This window comes from Meleagris gallopavo, chromosome 10 (assembly GCF_905368555.1).
Source record: "Meleagris gallopavo chromosome 10, MGAL_WU_HG_1.1, whole genome shotgun sequence".
Lineage (NCBI taxonomy): Eukaryota > Metazoa > Chordata > Aves > Galliformes > Phasianidae > Meleagris > Meleagris gallopavo.
The window spans coordinates 13,484,048-13,501,329 of record NC_139413.1 but is presented as its reverse complement, the minus strand read 5'-3'; the positions used below and the strand labels follow the sequence as shown (position 1 = coordinate 13,501,329).

The window sequence follows — 17,282 nt, the reverse complement described above, 5'->3', positions numbered from 1 at the left end:
GCTTTGCTTAGTTCAGTCATTAGAGTGAGTTAAGATAATTGCTGTGGAGAAAATGCGGTTGTCGTTCTAATTTTAAAATTTGCTGCTTTTGGAACAACTTCAAGATGGGGTGACTTTAAAAGAAAGCAGGGAAGCTTAAAGATAGCGACCTCAGTTTATCTGTTGTCAGAAATCTCTAGTTTTTAATTTTATGCTCTTAGTGGGCTTAACTTCTACTTTGCTGTGCTAAATGGAAAATGTGCATGGTCTTGTTCCTTTGTTAGGACCAAATTAATGTGGAGTCTTAAACAGATGTCTGAAGACCAGTTATGAGTATTTTTCCTCACTAAGTGTCAATACATTTTCCAGAGATAACATCATTAATGTGAGGAAAGAAATTAATCTTCAGCTAGCTCTTCTCTGATTTAATAAATTGAACTTTTAATATTTACATTCTGATGACAGTGTGTTAGTTACAGCATAATTTTATTTGCCATATTTCTTAATGATGACCACATATATTATAAAATGCAGTTAATAATTACAGTGTATGTTACTGATAAAACCATCATGTACTGCACAAATTTGAGGTAAATTGTCCCGAATTCTACAATGATTAATGAAGATTATTAGAGCCTATGAAAATAAATGAATTATGCCTAAAATTTAGTAAGGAATAAAAGTAGCTAAAACAGAATCTCTCATAGGAAAGCATAGGAAAACACTTGAATTAGCCAATAATATTTTAATGTTTGTTTGTTTGTTGTTTTTTGTTTGTTTGTTTGGCTTTTGTTTGTTTGTTTTGTTTTTGTTTTTCCTTATTTACTTCCAGGTAGCAAAGAAATCTACTCAGCTTTCTGCGCTTAAGAAACAACTGGAAGAAAAATCTGTTGCTTATTCTGCTGCTGCAGCGCGAAGTACTGAATTGGAACAGGAACTCATGGTATGACATATTCAGTGAAAAACTACATTTGTGTGAAATGGCATAAATGAAAATCAAAGTTGAAACTGAAATGGTATTGTTGCATGTATTTAAAACATACATGTTTTAAAATAAAAATAAAAATAAAACATGTATTTTAAAACAGACTTTGACTGTTAGACTGCTAGGGTATCTGCGTGATTTTTAGGGAGCACAGTTTAAAATCATATGTACATACTGCTTCAAATAAGATATACTTCTTCCTTGCTCGTAAGCATGGTAAGATCTGAATTGACATTTTGCTGTTTCCCTTTGATGACACATACAACAAAACTCTAGTTCTCGTGAAATGAATTGTAACACTGCTATTTATTCTGGGACGATAAGAATTTCACTTGTGCTACTAAGAAAAACCTTAAGATTTTCCAACCTTTGAGCTAATTTTTTTAATTCTCCATTTAATAAAATATTATTTTCTCCTCCTCAATAGAATAAGGCTATTCTTAATGAAATCTATGAACTTGATTATCTAATAACAACTACTGAATATCAGAAGTAAACATTTTTATTAAGTCCTTGCTGTTGTCATTTCCTAGAGAAAAAACAAACACATTCGTGAGTTGGAAACAACTGTCAGTGAAGAACACAAGCAGCTAACTTCTGCTTTTGAAAAAGCAAAATTGATTCATCTTGAGCAGCACAGAGAGATGGAGAAACAAATAGAACTAGTAAGGCCTTAATTGTATGCTAATATGTGTGTGTGACATAGATGGCAACTTTTTCACGTGATCATTTCTTTATTTAGTAATTCTGATGCAGATACATAATGAGAAATGTTTATTATCTTCTCCCTACATTTCTGGGTTTTATTTATTTTTCCATCTAATACTACACAAAGTCATGATTTCCATTTGGGTATGGATATCCTCTTTTCCACTCAACTGAAGACAAATACAGGCTTAAAAAGAATGCTGTGGCTCTTTGCTCCAAACACCTAGCTCAAAAAAAAAGTAAAATTTTAACTTGTAATCAAATTGTTATTTACATTGTGAACATGTATGTTCAGGGAGAGCTGTCAGGATTTTTTTTCATTCTTTATAGAAGAATTCACTTGTTTTATGCCATTAGAAATACAGCTTTGGCTATTTCTAACTGTTAAATTCTAGCTGTTAAATAAATTTGTTACTTTTAATGAAGATGTATGTATGTCTTAGTGCCTTAGCTGATGACAGGCAACTATACTTTACCTTCCCTCGTGGTCTAGCTTCTCTTTTTGCTTTTAACTATTAAGGATTTGGCATTTCTTGGTATTTTTGATGCTATGCAATATTTTTAATGGCAGAAATCTACTTCTCATTTTTAGTGGTGGGTGAATAGAATTAAACAGTATGTTTAGATGTATAGGTTCTCTGAAACTGTTTATTAAAATAGTAAACTACAAATTTTTTATCGGCAGCTTCAGACACAGCTAGATAAGAAACATCAACAATTTGTAGAACAAGAGACGACAATATCTGTTTTGCAACAAGATATTATACATAAACAGCATCACATCGAATCATTGGATGGACTACTGATGGAGAGCGGAGAGGTAAGGCTGGCTTTTGACTTAAGTTCAAATCTGTGAAGTGACTAATGGTGAAAAGCATATCCACGGACACATGGAAAAACTGAGAAAATGAAAAGATGACACGTATATGTTTCATAGTGCTTGTTTAACTCATTGACTGAATCTGTTGTATTTCCCATACTACTCTAAATTGTTCAGAACTCTTTATTATTTACTGTCTCACCATTTCATTTATACTTCTGGTTTGCACCATTAGTCAAAGGAAGGAGGTCTGGATAAAGATCTATCGTATCTACTCTAGATGAGGCCAACAAATAAGAACATTATGCTAGGCAATCCATGTTCCTTTAAAAAACTAACGTTGCTGCTGAATACGAAGGGATGCCTCTTGGGAACCACATTCATGCAAAAAGAATACGCAAGCTGTATACCTAAGTACACTGTTATACTTTTTCACCTGTATAATTCTTGCTTGCTAAGATCTTATTATTCCACTGTATTTACTTTTTTTCTCTTGGGGGTGGGAAATGTTCAAACAGGAACTGAAGAAGCAAGATCTCAAGAAAGATGAGAGACTGAAGATACTGGAGAGTCAGTTAAATGAGCAAACAATCAAAGTTAGTAAACCCTTCATAACTTTCAGTTCATAGTCTTAAAGTTTTGCAATTATGAGGTTTTTTTTAATTCTTAGCCTCTGTGGACAGGCTACCTACATTTAGGCTACCTTACAGAAATCTCTCTCACAGATAATTCAGAAACCTGAAGTCTTCTTAGCATCTTTTCCTTGTTTTTCATTAAAAATTTTGTTGAAACCTGCCCTTAGAGATCATGCAATGCATAATTGCCTTATGAAATGATTGGAGTTATAAATGAGGGAGATTTGTACCTGTACTTCTAGAAAAAAAAAATTGTCTACAAGGAATTCTGTGTAGATTTTTACTCCAGTTACGACGTTCTAGGCACGCAATAATGATATTAGTTACCTTTTTCTAGCCATCTATACCTCTTATTAGTGTTGGCTTGGTATCTTCCTTGCAGTATTTTGCAATGGTAGTGTTGGTATACTTTATCATGTGGTTATTTAACACCATCAGGTTTTATATGATATTAAATTCTCAGGATGTTGGTAGGATTAAGTACTATGGACTTAACAGATAGTACGTACTTCTGTTTTTGACTTCTGACAACGCAAGTGGTATTTCCAAATTTATTTATAGAATTCTGTATGTAAATTTTAACTTGTAATAAAGTATGGGAGTCTTATGATTTGATATTTTAAATAGGTTCATTTGTAAATTGTGGCTGCTGACAAATACTGGAGTATGTTTTTACAACTGATAGTCTTACCTGATTTAAACAATCTGAAATATTGTAACATAATTTCACAAATGTTCATTTCTGCTTATAATCTGAGTTCTTTGCTTTTTTCTTTTGTGCCTGTTATTGCACTCTTTGTATTAAAATGTAGCTTTTCAGACAAAGATAATTTAAACATTTTTAGGCTATTAGCTAGTTAACAAGAAATATATGAATTTAAAGTGATCTGTGACATTCAACTAGGTGAAACAACTTGAGTCAGCGCTAGATGTATGTAAGGAAGAACTTGCACTGTATTTGAGTCGGACGGAAGAAAATAAGGAGATGTTTGAAAATCAGCTCAAAAAGAAGTCTAAAGAGGTAAAAGCTTGTTTTGGCAACTTTTCTGTATTACAGAAGAAGTTACTGTTCTGATTGCTTTACCCTGAAATCTTGCGAAATGTGAAACAAAACCTCTGTAGTGTGAGTTGTGACTGTGAATTAAGCTGAGAGGAAATACTATATATTTTGTGATGATCAAGGGGAAAAGCATAACTAAGAAACATTGGATTAACTCAAGGAAATACCAAGAGAGTGAATTGTCGAAAGAGGTAGCAAAATCAAGATTAAATGGAAGAAATCTTTGTCTTAAAAAATGGGGGCATGTTGTTGCAATATAAACGTAAATTTACAGAATTGATTTGTGTTATGAGTATCTTAATGGGGAAGGTGTCTGAGCATAATCAGTCAAAACATTCATGTGAGGTTTTTGTCTGTAGTTCTTTCTTCCTTCTACCCCTTCCCCTCCAAGACAATACTACCCTACTTAATGAGAGACAGGTGTTAGTCAAATGGAGTTTACAAGAATAATTGAGTGGAAATCTGTGCTCTGTATTATGCACAAGCCTGTGATACGTGCTGCTTCTTTCTGCGTCCTAAAACGTGTTGCTGTTATACTGTGCATGGAGAGACTGACTGCTGTGTGATAAGGAAGGGTGGCAGGTGAGACTTTTGTGATACTTCCACACATAACTGGCAGAGTCACTACCTCCACTTTGGGGTGAGCAGCTAGTGTTTCACTTCTCAGAGACGCTGTTTGAATAAAGTGACTTTTTAGATAATTCCTGGCTTTCTTCACTGAGAAATCAGACTTTTCAACACATGGTGAAGCTAGACACTTAAAGTACACGGCTGTTATTGGAATGACTATTGTCAGAGAAGCAGGAAGAAATAAAGGGAGAGACTGAACTAAATTTAATGGGGAAGACAGGAACTTCCTGAGAAATTAAGTAAGAAGAGTAGCAGAAAGAAAAGTAGTTCACTAATTTATAAATGAGAAATCTTTGTTAAATTTGTTGAATTTGTTCTTAAAATATTAGCAGTTCAAATGTAGTTAAAAAGCAGGAATTAAAAGATTGATGTTGATAAATGACTACTTCGCTCATTTTGTAAGGCACAACTGAATGATGTGTTACATACTGTTGAAACTAATGCACAAAATTCACAGCCAAAGTCTTACAGAATTTTTAATAAATCTGTGGTGATTAAGAACAAAGGGTAGACGAGTGTGAATAAAAATGCTTTATAGTGATGGAAAGTAAATGTATTTTCAGGTTTGTTATTTGCAAAAAGAAATAAAACTAAAAGGTCGTAATCTTCAGGACACAAGTGAACAGAACATTCTCCTGCAACAGACTTTGCATCATCAGCAGCAAATGTTGCAGCAAGAAACTATTAGAACTGGGGAACTGGAAGATAATCAAACCAAGCTTGAAGAACAGGTATAGTGTGGTCAGAAGTCTGCATAGGGACAGTTGTTTTAATTCTTTAATGTGCATTTTTGTAATACCTTTAAAATCAGAATGTTCATAACTGATTTGATTTTCATTATTTCAGATATATCTAAAATAAAGGATTAACAGTTTGATTCGTGTTAAAGCAAGTTCTGTGTTATTAAAAACTTCAGCCATTCTGTGGCTACACGCAACTTAGACTTTAACTAAGGATAAGTGTATTGAAACTCAAAAGACAAGCCTAACTATATTTACTCAAAACCATTTGTCTTTCAGATGTGACTGCAAAGTCCTAGCCTTAAACTATATGCAATTTGAGACTGTAGAGATAACCGTTTTATTACAAGTTTCAGTGTGTGTGTTTGTTACAAGACAAGGATGTATTTTTCTATGTTGTGTAACTTTTAAAAATATTGTTTCTTTGATTTTTAATACAATCTTAAATAGGTATCTACTTTAGAACAAGAACTTCAGAAACAGAAGGTATATGCAGAAGATGAGTTGAGAAAGGTAGAGGAGAAACTCTACCTAGCTTGCCAGGAAGCAGATTTAAGCAGACGAAAGGTGGATGAACTTAATAACATAATCCGGTAAGTTCTGAATAACTGAGAAGAATATTCTGAATATTAAATATCAAAAAAAAAAAGGATTGTACTCTGAAGTGTTATTCAGCTGTGTAGTTAGATCATTCATTGTTTGTCTGAGCAATGGACCGGAAGTTGGACAGAAAGTTTCTAACTAGCAGCAATGTAAGGTTCTCTGACAGTCTTCAGATGGAATTAATTTGTGTGCAGGCAACCTATTTAGTCTAAAAATGGTGTCATAATACAAATTAATTCATAAATATACCAAATTGCTTCTAATTCATGGAGGGTTTAGTAAGTTTGTTTTAAATAATAATTTGGTTTTATTGCAGGAAAAAGCCTTCTTGACTTTTTTTTTTAATTTTGATGCTGACAGGTCTGTTATTTGCATAATTAATGGGAATAATAACATCTCAATAGGATCTTTGCATAACCAACATTGTTTAACTTTATTGCTTCAAATGAAATTGACAGGATCCGTAGTATACCTGTGACATATCTGCTATTAGAATTCCCCTGGATTCCACAGTATTCACTATTTATGAAAGTATTTGTCTTTTTGGAGCTCAAGGATAAAGATGTGTTGCTTTTGTCGTCACAAGGTTAATTTTGTTCTGGCTGCATCTTTTATGTAGGCAAAAGACACTGGAGATGGATGAGTGTAAGAATGAACTTTCTGGTATGGGAAAAGAAGTAGTGCAATTAAAACAAGACATTGATGACAAAACAATGCAAATAAGTCATTTGGACATCACTTTGAAGGAAGCACGATCAGAGCTCAGTGGAAAGACAAGTGAGGGTAACTCAGCTGTTCTGTTTTTCGGGCTTCCTTTAATCGTGCTATTCTGCAGTGTATTAGCTTTGATGTTTCCCCATTTTATGTATTACCAAGCAGAGAAGAGTCAAACTATGATAATTCTGCGAATTTTTCATACTTGTGTTTTTTATGTTGGGAATTCCATTAAAAGACAAACAAAATCCCATTGGCCTATTTTCAAGGGAAATCTGCAAAGCCTCATTATTGTGGGATATACCTTTATCCTGTGTGAAATGACTAAGCAAATTGCCCATAGATGGTGGTAACACAGATTCTTAATGTGGTAATCGAACAAGAAGCACAATTATAACAGAGGTATACGCTGTTCATGAAAATTCATCTCTCGTTTAAAAAATAAAAATCATGGGAAAGCTTATGGAAATAACAAACTTTCTAACCATCCTTCCCGTATTTAATTTTACCGTTCTTTTCAGCAATTGTGTTTTTTTGTAGCACTGTGTATTAAGTTGCTATGTTGTGTATTTTATGATTTACGGTCTTTTAGATATATACTTAAATTTCAAATCAATCATAGGTTGTGATCTTGATTTAAAAAAAAAAAAGGAAAAAAAAAAGAAAACAAACAGTCAAGATCTAAATGGCCATATATTCATGGCAGCTAACTTCAGAAGTCACTGTTTTTCTGGATTTTACTATGAAAACAGTGATACTGAAAACTGATTGAGGCCGCCAATGCTAATAGGCAGTGATGTTGTGTAAAGAGCCTTGACTCATGATTCAACATTTTGTGATGTTTTGTGCGCTCAAGTGACCGCTTTAGAAGATAAACTGCTTCAAAGTGAGACTTGCCACAGGGAGGCATTACAGAAAATAGCGGGGCTAGAATCTGCATTGCAAAATGCCCATGGAGAATTAAAAGTCATTTCACTACAGCTTCAGGGGTTGCAAGATGCGTTACAGAATGCACAGTTGTCTCTGGAGGAGAAGCAGGCTACTATCATGAATCTAACAGCTGAGCTCAGGTAAGTTAGTATCATTTCAATCATGAAAATTTAGTTATGTTAATGTTTGTTTAGGAGTATTGTGTCGCTTGGATGTTCTTCTTAAATCTTAACAGCTGTCTCTAATCTCTAGGTGATTTGTGGTATGCTTGGTTTTTGTTTTTTGCTTTTTTTTGAATTCCAAAGCCACGAAATGATATTAATTATGGGGAATGACTTCTTATATACTGTAGTTGATCAGAGGGCTAGAGCACCTCTCCTATGAGGAAAGGTTGAGGGAACTGGGCTTGTTTAACTTTGAGAAGGCTCTGGGGAGACCTCATTGTGGCCTTTCCAGTATTTGAAGGGAGCATGTAAACAGGAGGGAATATGACTGTTAACATGGGTTGATTGTGGCAGGACAAGGGGGAATGGTTTTAAACTAAGACAACGAGGTTTAGGTTGGCTATTAGGAGGAAGTTTTTCACACAGAGGGTGTGTGAAAAAAGATTGCCCAAGGAGGTTGTGGATGCCCCATCCCTGGAGGCATTCAAGGCCAGGCTGGATGTGGCTCTGGGCAGCCTGGTTTGGTGGTTGACAACCCTGCACATAGCAGGGGATTTGAAACTACATGATCATTGTCGTTCTTTTCAACCCAGGCCATTCTATTATTCTATTCTATGATTCTATGAAATTGCCCAGTTTCCTTTCTGACCCTAAATTAAAGTCTGTTTCTTCTATGCTATTGTTTTTTAACAATGTTAATGAAATCTTGTCTTGGTAATCAGTTAAAAACTTGAAATTCTGCAGGTATCTGCAAAAGGGAAATAACACAGTTATTCCATTTGGGTTTGCTCTTTTACTAAGTTAGTTGAGTTGCATTGTAGGGATACTTGGCTTTAAGTAATAGAGGTGATTGTTTTCAAGTTGGATACTTTAAGCTAAATAAATGAATGTGTATTAAGCAGTTAAACATACATGGATTTCAGGTATTGCAAGGGAGAAATTGAAGACAAAAAACAAGAGCTGCTTGACATGGACCAAGCACTGAAAGAAAGGAATTGGGAACTGAAACAAAGAGCAGCACAGGTCAGATAACTTTAAGTATGTAACTCGCAACTGTTATTATTATGTATTAAAAAACCTGCTAGATTTAATTGCCTTATCACATCATTCCAGACTATGTTATTAATTTAGCCATAGTGTCAACCTGAAAACTGGCTCTATGTTCCTGAAGCCTTATGGCAACTGGAAGATCAAATTGTGCCTTCTCTAAGAATACACAGGCTGTTGGTATTGTAAATCCATCCCATAATTCTGATAGTAGTAAAGGTGCAGGACATGGGTTGTCATCTTGATGTTTAACAAAAGATCAAAAGTCTGCACTGAAGCACGCTTTGAGATTTTAGATTCATTTCCTTATTTGTACTGGAGCACTTTTCTTTAGATATAAAGAAATGTCTGAATATGAAACAGCATCTTTACTGTGAAGAATTTTTGTAGCTGACATGAAGCGTTTTCAGTCTTTTGGTTTGACTTCAGGATTTGGTATCCCTTATGGAGAAACTATTCTCCTGTCAAGTATAAATTAGAAAACTAAAGGCTAATAACTACTACTTGCAGGGGCTAACAGCTTGTGTATCCAAGAACATTTGAAGGGGTAGGAGGGGTGAGGAAAAACGTAGAAGGAGCTGAGATTGTAAGGAGGTCAGACCTTCCAATATATTCTTGCCACAGTACTCGGTGAAGTGCTCCAAGAATTCATTGAAGCAACAGGATCTTTTTTTTATTTTCTGCTCTGGCAAAATTTGTTCTTCCTACAATGACAGGTACATATAATGAGCTACTAATTAAATTCAGATTAAACTGAACTTGATTATATTTTGTATACCTAAACATTCTTTTTCCCTTGTTTTTTCACTCGTCTCTTTGTTTACTTTGTTGTTTTTTGTGTGTGCTTTAAAATGAGATTCATTTTTATATTGACCATTTAGGAGAGTATTTTCTCTACACTACAAGAGATAGGTTTAATTAATTTTGCTATATTTTGTAATATTGCTGCTTAAATTTTACATAGTAGCTGAAAATATTTCCTTTTTTCCTTTTTTATATCTAGATTACACAGTTGGATATGACAGTTCGTGAGCATAAGGGAGAAATGGAACAACAAATAATTCAGTTAGAGTGCAATTTAGAGAAATCAGAGTTAGAAGTTAAGGAATGTAACAAACAGGTAATTCTTGCTTTAAAACAGTTTACCTAATAAATGGCAGTTGATTGTATAAGAATATTTGCTCCTGGGACACAGAAGCTGGCCAGGTTAAACTCAGAAGAGGATAACTGATGCTATATTTTAGGGAAAGGAAGGATACTGTGATACTGTACCAGCAAAAATATTTTATATTTGTCAATATAATTAGATTTATATTTTTCAATTGTATTAGAGAGTTCCTAATATTAAAATGAAAATTTATTTCTAGTTAATATGATAATTCCCACACTGCTCATCTAATACAGAAGAACATTGGCAAAATGAATCAGAAATCAAAAAAGAACAAAAAGTCAGTGTTACTGTAGGATTTGTAAAGCTTCTTAAATTTTTCTGAGTTTAGTAAAATATCTATTCTAACACAATTGACTTTTCTGTTCAGATTGAGAGCTTAGAGAGCAAACTCCAGCATTCTAAGGAGGAACTTCGTGAAAAAGACTTTGAACTGCTCCAGAGAAATCAAGAAATAAATCAGCTGAAGAAGAAAATGGGAAGACAACAACAGAGCCTAGAAGCTCTTGAAAAAGTAAAATGTTTCTTGGATTTCAACCTGTCTTTCCTCTTACTCACAGTGCATTGCACAATTCTTAGTACCGTTGCCTGTGTGACTGTTTAAGAAACAGTGAAGGTTAAATAGCCTTCTCCATAAAGAAAATGGCTGTAAACTCAGAGAAACTCTCTGGGTTTAAAAATTTGTGGGTAGAATTCATTTAAAAAATGTTATCAAATTTTTAATGCCGTTACTGTAATTGCCTACCAAGAACTGTACAGTGTCTTTTAATCAAGTGTCATTACTACTCCCCATGTAATTGCATTGTACATCCTGGTGTTTACGGGATCTTAATTCCCTAGCCAGTTTAATGAGTTTAAAAAGACAAATCTAATGCATACTGTTAATTATTTGCTTTGTGAAACAATCAAAATATTGACAATCTTTAGTAATGTGACGTTCTGGCTATGGAGCTGCTCTCCTTTGAAATGATATTAAAAAATTGCCATATGATGAGATTTTCTTGTATCTTAAGTATTTATCTTGTGGAAATAATTGCCTCAAAGAACATTGAGAGCTAGCATGCTCATAGGAACTGAAAGGGTTGTTCTGGTTGTATTTACATTTTAAATGGGAGCATACAAATAAAGAGGACAGCAAATTTTTTTGATGAATTATACTAACACCTGTTTTCAGACATTAAATCAGTCATTAGTGAATGTGTTTAAAAATACACTTTCTATGGATGTGTTTCTCTCTATATGTTTATCTGTCAAGAAATTTTGTTAAAGCTTTATTTTAAATGTCTACACTGGCTGTTGAGAGATATGGCACAGAATTTAGATGGACCGCAGGTATAGTGTGACATCTCTGCAACATTCTAGAGGCAATAAAAATAGAAAGTAATGTTGGAGCTTTGTTTTTGGCTTGTGTTTTTTGTTGTTGCTATTGCTTTCTTTTTCCCCTCAGGAAGAGAAGAATGAATGTAAATGGTTTGGTATTTCTGATCTTTGAGGTCTGATGTTATTTACCTGTTACAGACAGTGAAAAACCAGGAGAATTGCATTGGAGACCAGTACAGGGAAGCATTAGATTTGGGTCAGCAATTGAAGCTAGAACGAGAACAGCTGCAGCATACTCACTCAGAGCTGGTGGAGGCTCGTCAAATGCTAGTGCAGTCCCAAAGAGAAGCAGACAGACTCGCGTGTGAATTAGAAGAAGTAAACCATCTGTCCCAAGAGAAGGTGACTTAACATTTCAATTCAGAATTGAAATTTGTTCCATATGTTCATTATTAATATAACTAATCATTGGAAATATATATGTATATGTGTATATATATATATATTTTTTTTTGAAAAGATGTGTTTATTTTAGTGCTCAAAGTTTGTAACACGTATTGCAGTTCTGTTTGACATGGTTGATATGGGAATGTCTGAGTTTTGTTTTCCCTTGCCATTTCACACTAAGTAGCAGCTCTTCTGTAAGAAGAAAACTTCAAAATCTCTTCTGTGTAATTAGGTAATGACAGGCAAAGAAAAAGCCCAGATTTAAAAATGCAGTTGCTGCGTTTTTTAGTAGAGTTAACCAAACTGTTAATCAAAAGATAATATTTCCTTTTATGTATGGAGCAGAAGTGGGAAATAGCTGGTGTATTTCCTGTATCTGCAGGGAACCTACACTTAATCAGAACTCACAAAACAGGTATCTTTCTTGTCTTTCCTGTTTTGAGTACACAGGTCATACCCAGTTGCTGTTCATGTTCATTGAAGATGGCTACTTCTCTTTTATTACCAATCATTTAAAAAAAAAAAAAAAAAAAGTACAGTCAGGCAGCACTCTTGGTTAGGAAGCAGCATTCATTTGCACAAATGTAGTTTTATCTTTGCCGGTTTTGATTATCTAGAAATACAATGCTGCAGCTATATGGTCCTGTGTAAGCTTTAGAAGTGTTCTTATAAAAGGCAGTTGTGGGTGGTTGTTTTTGTCTAAAAAATACAAGAAAACAACTTAATTACCATCTATTTCCTGTTGGGGTTACTCCTAGGAAATACTTTAGATTATATAGTTTCCTGCTTGAATGTGTAACCAAATTAATGACCAGCAAAATCCCCCCTATTTAAAGGACTCTACCACTCTTACTCAATAACTTCATATTTGACTTAAGGCCCTGTTCCACTACTGATTCCATATGAACAAATAGAAGAAATGGTAAACCTTGTCATGCTTCTTTGCATTAAACAGAGAGTATCTGATTCACTTACCACCTATAATTTTTCAAGAGTAAATAATGTGTTGCATTTACAGTGTTTTTCAGATACAGGCATGATTCATACCATGTCTTTCTGTCCTTCAGGAATCTCGTGCAAACCGTCTGGCAGAAGAACTGGGTGCTGCCAAGGCTCGTGAAGCTCAACTAGAACTACAAATGCAATCTGAGATAAACAGGCTTTTTGCAGAAATAAGTTCATTACAAGACACTCGTCAGATAAAGGTATACATCAGAACTGAAACAGCTCCTGCCATTTCGATTATTTTATTTGTCTATTTCTTTTCCTAGAGTGAGACATCTGAGAAGTTATACGTGAAGTCACTGAAGGCATTTGATGTCTTGGGGGGAGGGGAGCTTGCTGTGTCTTAGCTGAATAGGAAGATTCTTTAACTGCAGATAAAAGCAGTGTCAGCTTTTCCACATTAACTTCTGTTAAGGAGATGATATAGGATAGTCAAGGTCTGGATAAGAAAAAGACAGTGCCTGCTGCTGTCCTTCAGACACATCATTAACATTTCCAACTTCTAACACTCTGAGGCTGATTTTGAAGGTGTTTCCTACCTAATGCCTAAGAGCTACTGGCTAGACACATCCTTTCCAGACAAAAAAGTAATCTGTTAAAAGAATTAACAGGTATGTTCTTGTATCATAGTCATAACTGCTTTCAATCAAGTTATATTTGGACAGGGAGAAGGTAACAGAGCTTTGGAAGCCTTTTATGATTTCTGTGTTTTTATTTATCAGCTGAGATGCCAAAGGTACCTATTAAGTTTATCTCAATCCTCAAGGAGTTACCTAGTTGTCTATGTAGTTCATTTCTAAATATCTAAGATGGGCACTAGTCCAAAAGTAAACTCACCTGTCCATTTCATGTCATTAAAGGACTAAGCTCTAAGATAATGAGTCCAGTATATTACCAGATTCTTCCTTCTCTCACAGTGAGGATGATATGAGTGCACCTGAGCTTATTTTCCTGTTATATATTCTGTCTTTCTCATTGGAGATGTACTCCTGGATAAAACTCTGAGCTGGATGAAGGTTGCATAAATAAAATGTCAGAAGAAAAAAATAAAATCCAATGGAGTAAGCTGGATACACAAAATGCTAATGAGATTCTTTGTAATAGGAAATTTTGGGGGTACAGGAACAAAACATTTTACTTGGGTTCTCTGGACAAGGTAGAAGTTGTAGTTCTCGTAGATCTCAATAGTTCACCTAATTAAGGGGGTTTACTATATCAGTGTAAGGCTTATTGATCACCCTTTGACATCAAGCTTTGTAAAAGCCGTTTTGCATAGGGCATTTGTTTCTAAAATTCTGTCCATTGGAGTGCAGAAACCCTCATACTTTTGAAAATATTGACATGCTTATTTCTAATTAAAAGGGACCTTGGAGACGTCTGTGTTACAAGGATCCTTTTCTGTGTTCTGCATTAAAGTAGGGAGCTATTTCATACTTAGATTCAGAATAACTTTTCCTAGCATTCAGAAAATTCCTTTTATTATTTTTGCAAAGGAAAAATGAGGCCCAAGAAAGATGTGAAGCTTTGTGAATATTCCTACTCTAGCTGTATTCCTTTAGAGACTTGCGATGAAGGAAATTAAATTTCAAGTTTGTTTTCATTTTAAGTGGATAGAAAACTAAATTTTAGAACCATTTTGCATAAAGATATGACAAAGGTTCTAGCTCCATCCTCAATATTATAGGCTTGCTTCTGTGTTTGAAAATGTTTTATGTGTAAACATAACGTAAGAAAAACGTTGTCCATTAGTAAAACATGTTTATTGCAGACTGACTGACTAATCTTCCACAAAACCTTTGTGCTAGTTCTAAGATTTCAGTTACCTGATGTATTTGGGGAAAGCGATGTGGGTGGATGTGTTTTGCTGGTGGGTTGTCATCTGTTTTTTTTTTCCCCTTAATACACTACTTTCCTGATACAGGGGATGTATCAGTGCAGGTTTAGAAAGTCTGTTACCTTCTAAGGTTGATTTCTCTCTTGGTTCATTCTTGTCCTTCTGAGATTCATAAAATAGCAAAATTACAGATTTCTTCAGTTAAAGTTTTATTTTTTGCTTCAATCTCTAGTGAAGATCTTGATAACTTCAACTTCCCAGAGTGCTTTATTTTACTTTCTTCATTTAAAAGATTAAAAAAAAAAAAAGAGACAATTTACAATGGCAGAGCACTCTTACAGCAAGTTAATCTTCTGTGGCCAAAGTTTCTTACTGAAACGAGGAATAAAATTTTATTAGTAATACCAAGAGAAGTACAAAAAAATTAAGTGTATCTTTTCCTAAATCAATATTTAATTTTTACAATGATTTTCTGTATTTCTTAAACTTGAGAAGCTTGCTCGCGAGAAAGACCAAGCGAAAAGACAGATATCAACAGAACACCAGAAATTTGATTCTTACCATCTGAGTGAACACTTGCAGCAGATGAAGGTAGAGTCAGAAGAGGCTCAAGATAATGTCAGTAATCTGCAGTTACAGCTTCAGGTGAGAGATGAAATGGTTCGTGCTGCAAGTGAAACATTGCTTGTTAAGGTAAGCTGACTTACCCACCTGTTATACATAAAACATGTAAGGCAAATTCTGTGCACAAAAACAGAGGATCTTTTACCAAGAGAATTGAACAGAGTGATTGTAATCATCCAGTTCCATTTTGATACTTATCTTTTTGTTTTAAGTAATGATGGAGGAAAGAGGACTAACTACAATACATGTAAATTTAAGTCCTTAAAGTCTAATGTGTTCATCTTAGCCAACCTCATAGATACGATAGAGGGTTTTTTTTCTTATGTGAAAGAAAAAGGCTACTTTTCACTGAAGGCTACAGGATGATTCTGTTGTCATCTAAGACTTGGTGTGTCACTTCAGTCCCAAGCAGTGTATGTGCATCGATGTGTTTTATAGCTTACTGTTTAAAAAAACTATGGGTTTTTTTTTTCAAAAAAAAAAGTCTGCTTATTTGTGATTCTAAAATGCAGGAAACAATGGGAAAGACAAGATATATCTAATATAGTATAAAAATAACTAGAACTTAGTATAATAGTCCTTTATTCATTAGCTATAAGCTTATTATGTGCTACTTGAAGATGTATGTACTCTGTTTACAGCATTCCCTTTAAAGAATAAACATCTAGCTAATGTTTAATAAATGCAAGGTAATGGCTTTTGTATGCATGATTAACAGGAACCATATTATAATGTGATGTTACCAAATATTGGGGTGATCAATACAGTACATGGTATTGACTACTGTAAATGCTGCTGCTATGCATTATATACTGGAGGGATTGTTTTGTTGATCACTTCAGGCTCCTTTTGTTTTATTCTTTTTAAATAAATGAACTGCCAAATACTTAAGTTTAGAATGCAAAGCTATTTTAAAGGTGGAAAAAAGCCAAACCCTTAGAAGTTAACAACAAAAAAAACCCCACCCTGCAATAGACCATATTTCCAGGAATCAGAATATCCCAAGTTGGAAGGGGACCCCTAAGGTTCATCAAATCCAACTCCTAGTTTATTTATTGTATTTATTTCTGTTTACTTCATAAAATCCAGAATACTCATGAACTGGGTAAAATTTTATTAACGTATAGTTACAAATTATAAGTTTTTTTTCTTTCACGTGACAGAAATACTTCAATACTGTTGATACAGATTTTGTTTCCAGAAACTTAAGTTGTTAATAACTTAACAGTCTGGTTCACAGTGAAACCTTAAGCCTTATGTAGAGGATTTATTTCAAGAGACAGTACTCCTTGAAATTGTACAAAATTTTGTACAATTTATTTTTGTGTTAATATTTCCTTTCAAAATACGCTGTGTAGTAATTTCCTACTTAGCTCCCTTGAAAAATTTGTAAGCAGAGTTTATTTTGAAAGGAAATTGCTTCTGTTGACAGAACAGTAAACAAGTGCATTAATAACTTCAATCTAGGAGGCAGAATTTCAGAAAGGAGCCATGGACTTGAGACCTGCAGGTAGTTGGCTTAATTTGTTAACAGTAGTCTTCAAAATGAAAAGGAGTATCTTAGTGCAAAAAGATTTTAGATATGGTAAACTAAAGTCAAACATTTTAAAGAGGCTCTGATCACAGTTCTTTTGTTCTAGGTTAGAGAATTATGAAGGAAGAAACTGTTGGACAACGCTAACTCTTGAATGCTGTTGCTGGCAACATTATAATGCGTTCTAAGAAGAAATTTTAATCTAACATTTGTAAACAATGAATGAATTTGTGCTGGTGCAAAAGCCAGACTTAATTTTTCAACCATTTTTGTGATTATTGTCTTAATATATTCACTCATTTAATTTTTCAGAAATAAAATTTATTTTTTAAGTA

General features: G+C 34.1%; 1 protein-coding gene across 9 annotated transcripts in view; it reads left to right on the top strand.

Annotated features, from left to right (window-relative positions):
• CCDC18 (coiled-coil domain containing 18) overlaps window positions 1-17,282 on the top strand; it is a 27,483-nt gene extending 10,201 nt beyond the window's left edge. For 6 of the 9 annotated variants that reach the window (XM_019618460.3, XM_010715578.4, XM_019618467.3 and 3 more), the window contains 16 exons: window positions 812-922; window positions 1,498-1,629; window positions 2,358-2,492; window positions 3,011-3,088; window positions 4,032-4,148; window positions 5,381-5,548; window positions 6,008-6,150; window positions 6,780-6,943; window positions 7,731-7,944; window positions 8,892-8,991; window positions 10,019-10,135; window positions 10,554-10,697; window positions 11,702-11,905; window positions 13,018-13,155; window positions 15,282-15,482; window positions 17,054-17,282. In XM_019618460.3, the coding sequence (XP_019474005.1) occupies window positions 812-922; window positions 1,498-1,629; window positions 2,358-2,492; window positions 3,011-3,088; window positions 4,032-4,148; window positions 5,381-5,548; window positions 6,008-6,150; window positions 6,780-6,943; window positions 7,731-7,944; window positions 8,892-8,991; window positions 10,019-10,135; window positions 10,554-10,697; window positions 11,702-11,905; window positions 13,018-13,155; window positions 15,282-15,482; window positions 17,054-17,068 (2,181 nt within the window). In that variant the 3' untranslated portion in view covers window positions 17,069-17,282. The remainder of the gene's footprint in view (window positions 1-811; window positions 923-1,497; window positions 1,630-2,357; window positions 2,493-3,010; window positions 3,089-4,031; window positions 4,149-5,380; window positions 5,549-6,007; window positions 6,151-6,779; window positions 6,944-7,730; window positions 7,945-8,891; window positions 8,992-10,018; window positions 10,136-10,553; window positions 10,698-11,701; window positions 11,906-13,017; window positions 13,156-15,281; window positions 15,483-17,053) is intronic. The other 3 variants (XM_019618462.3, XM_019618465.3, XM_085232066.1) reach the window with 3 other exon arrangements.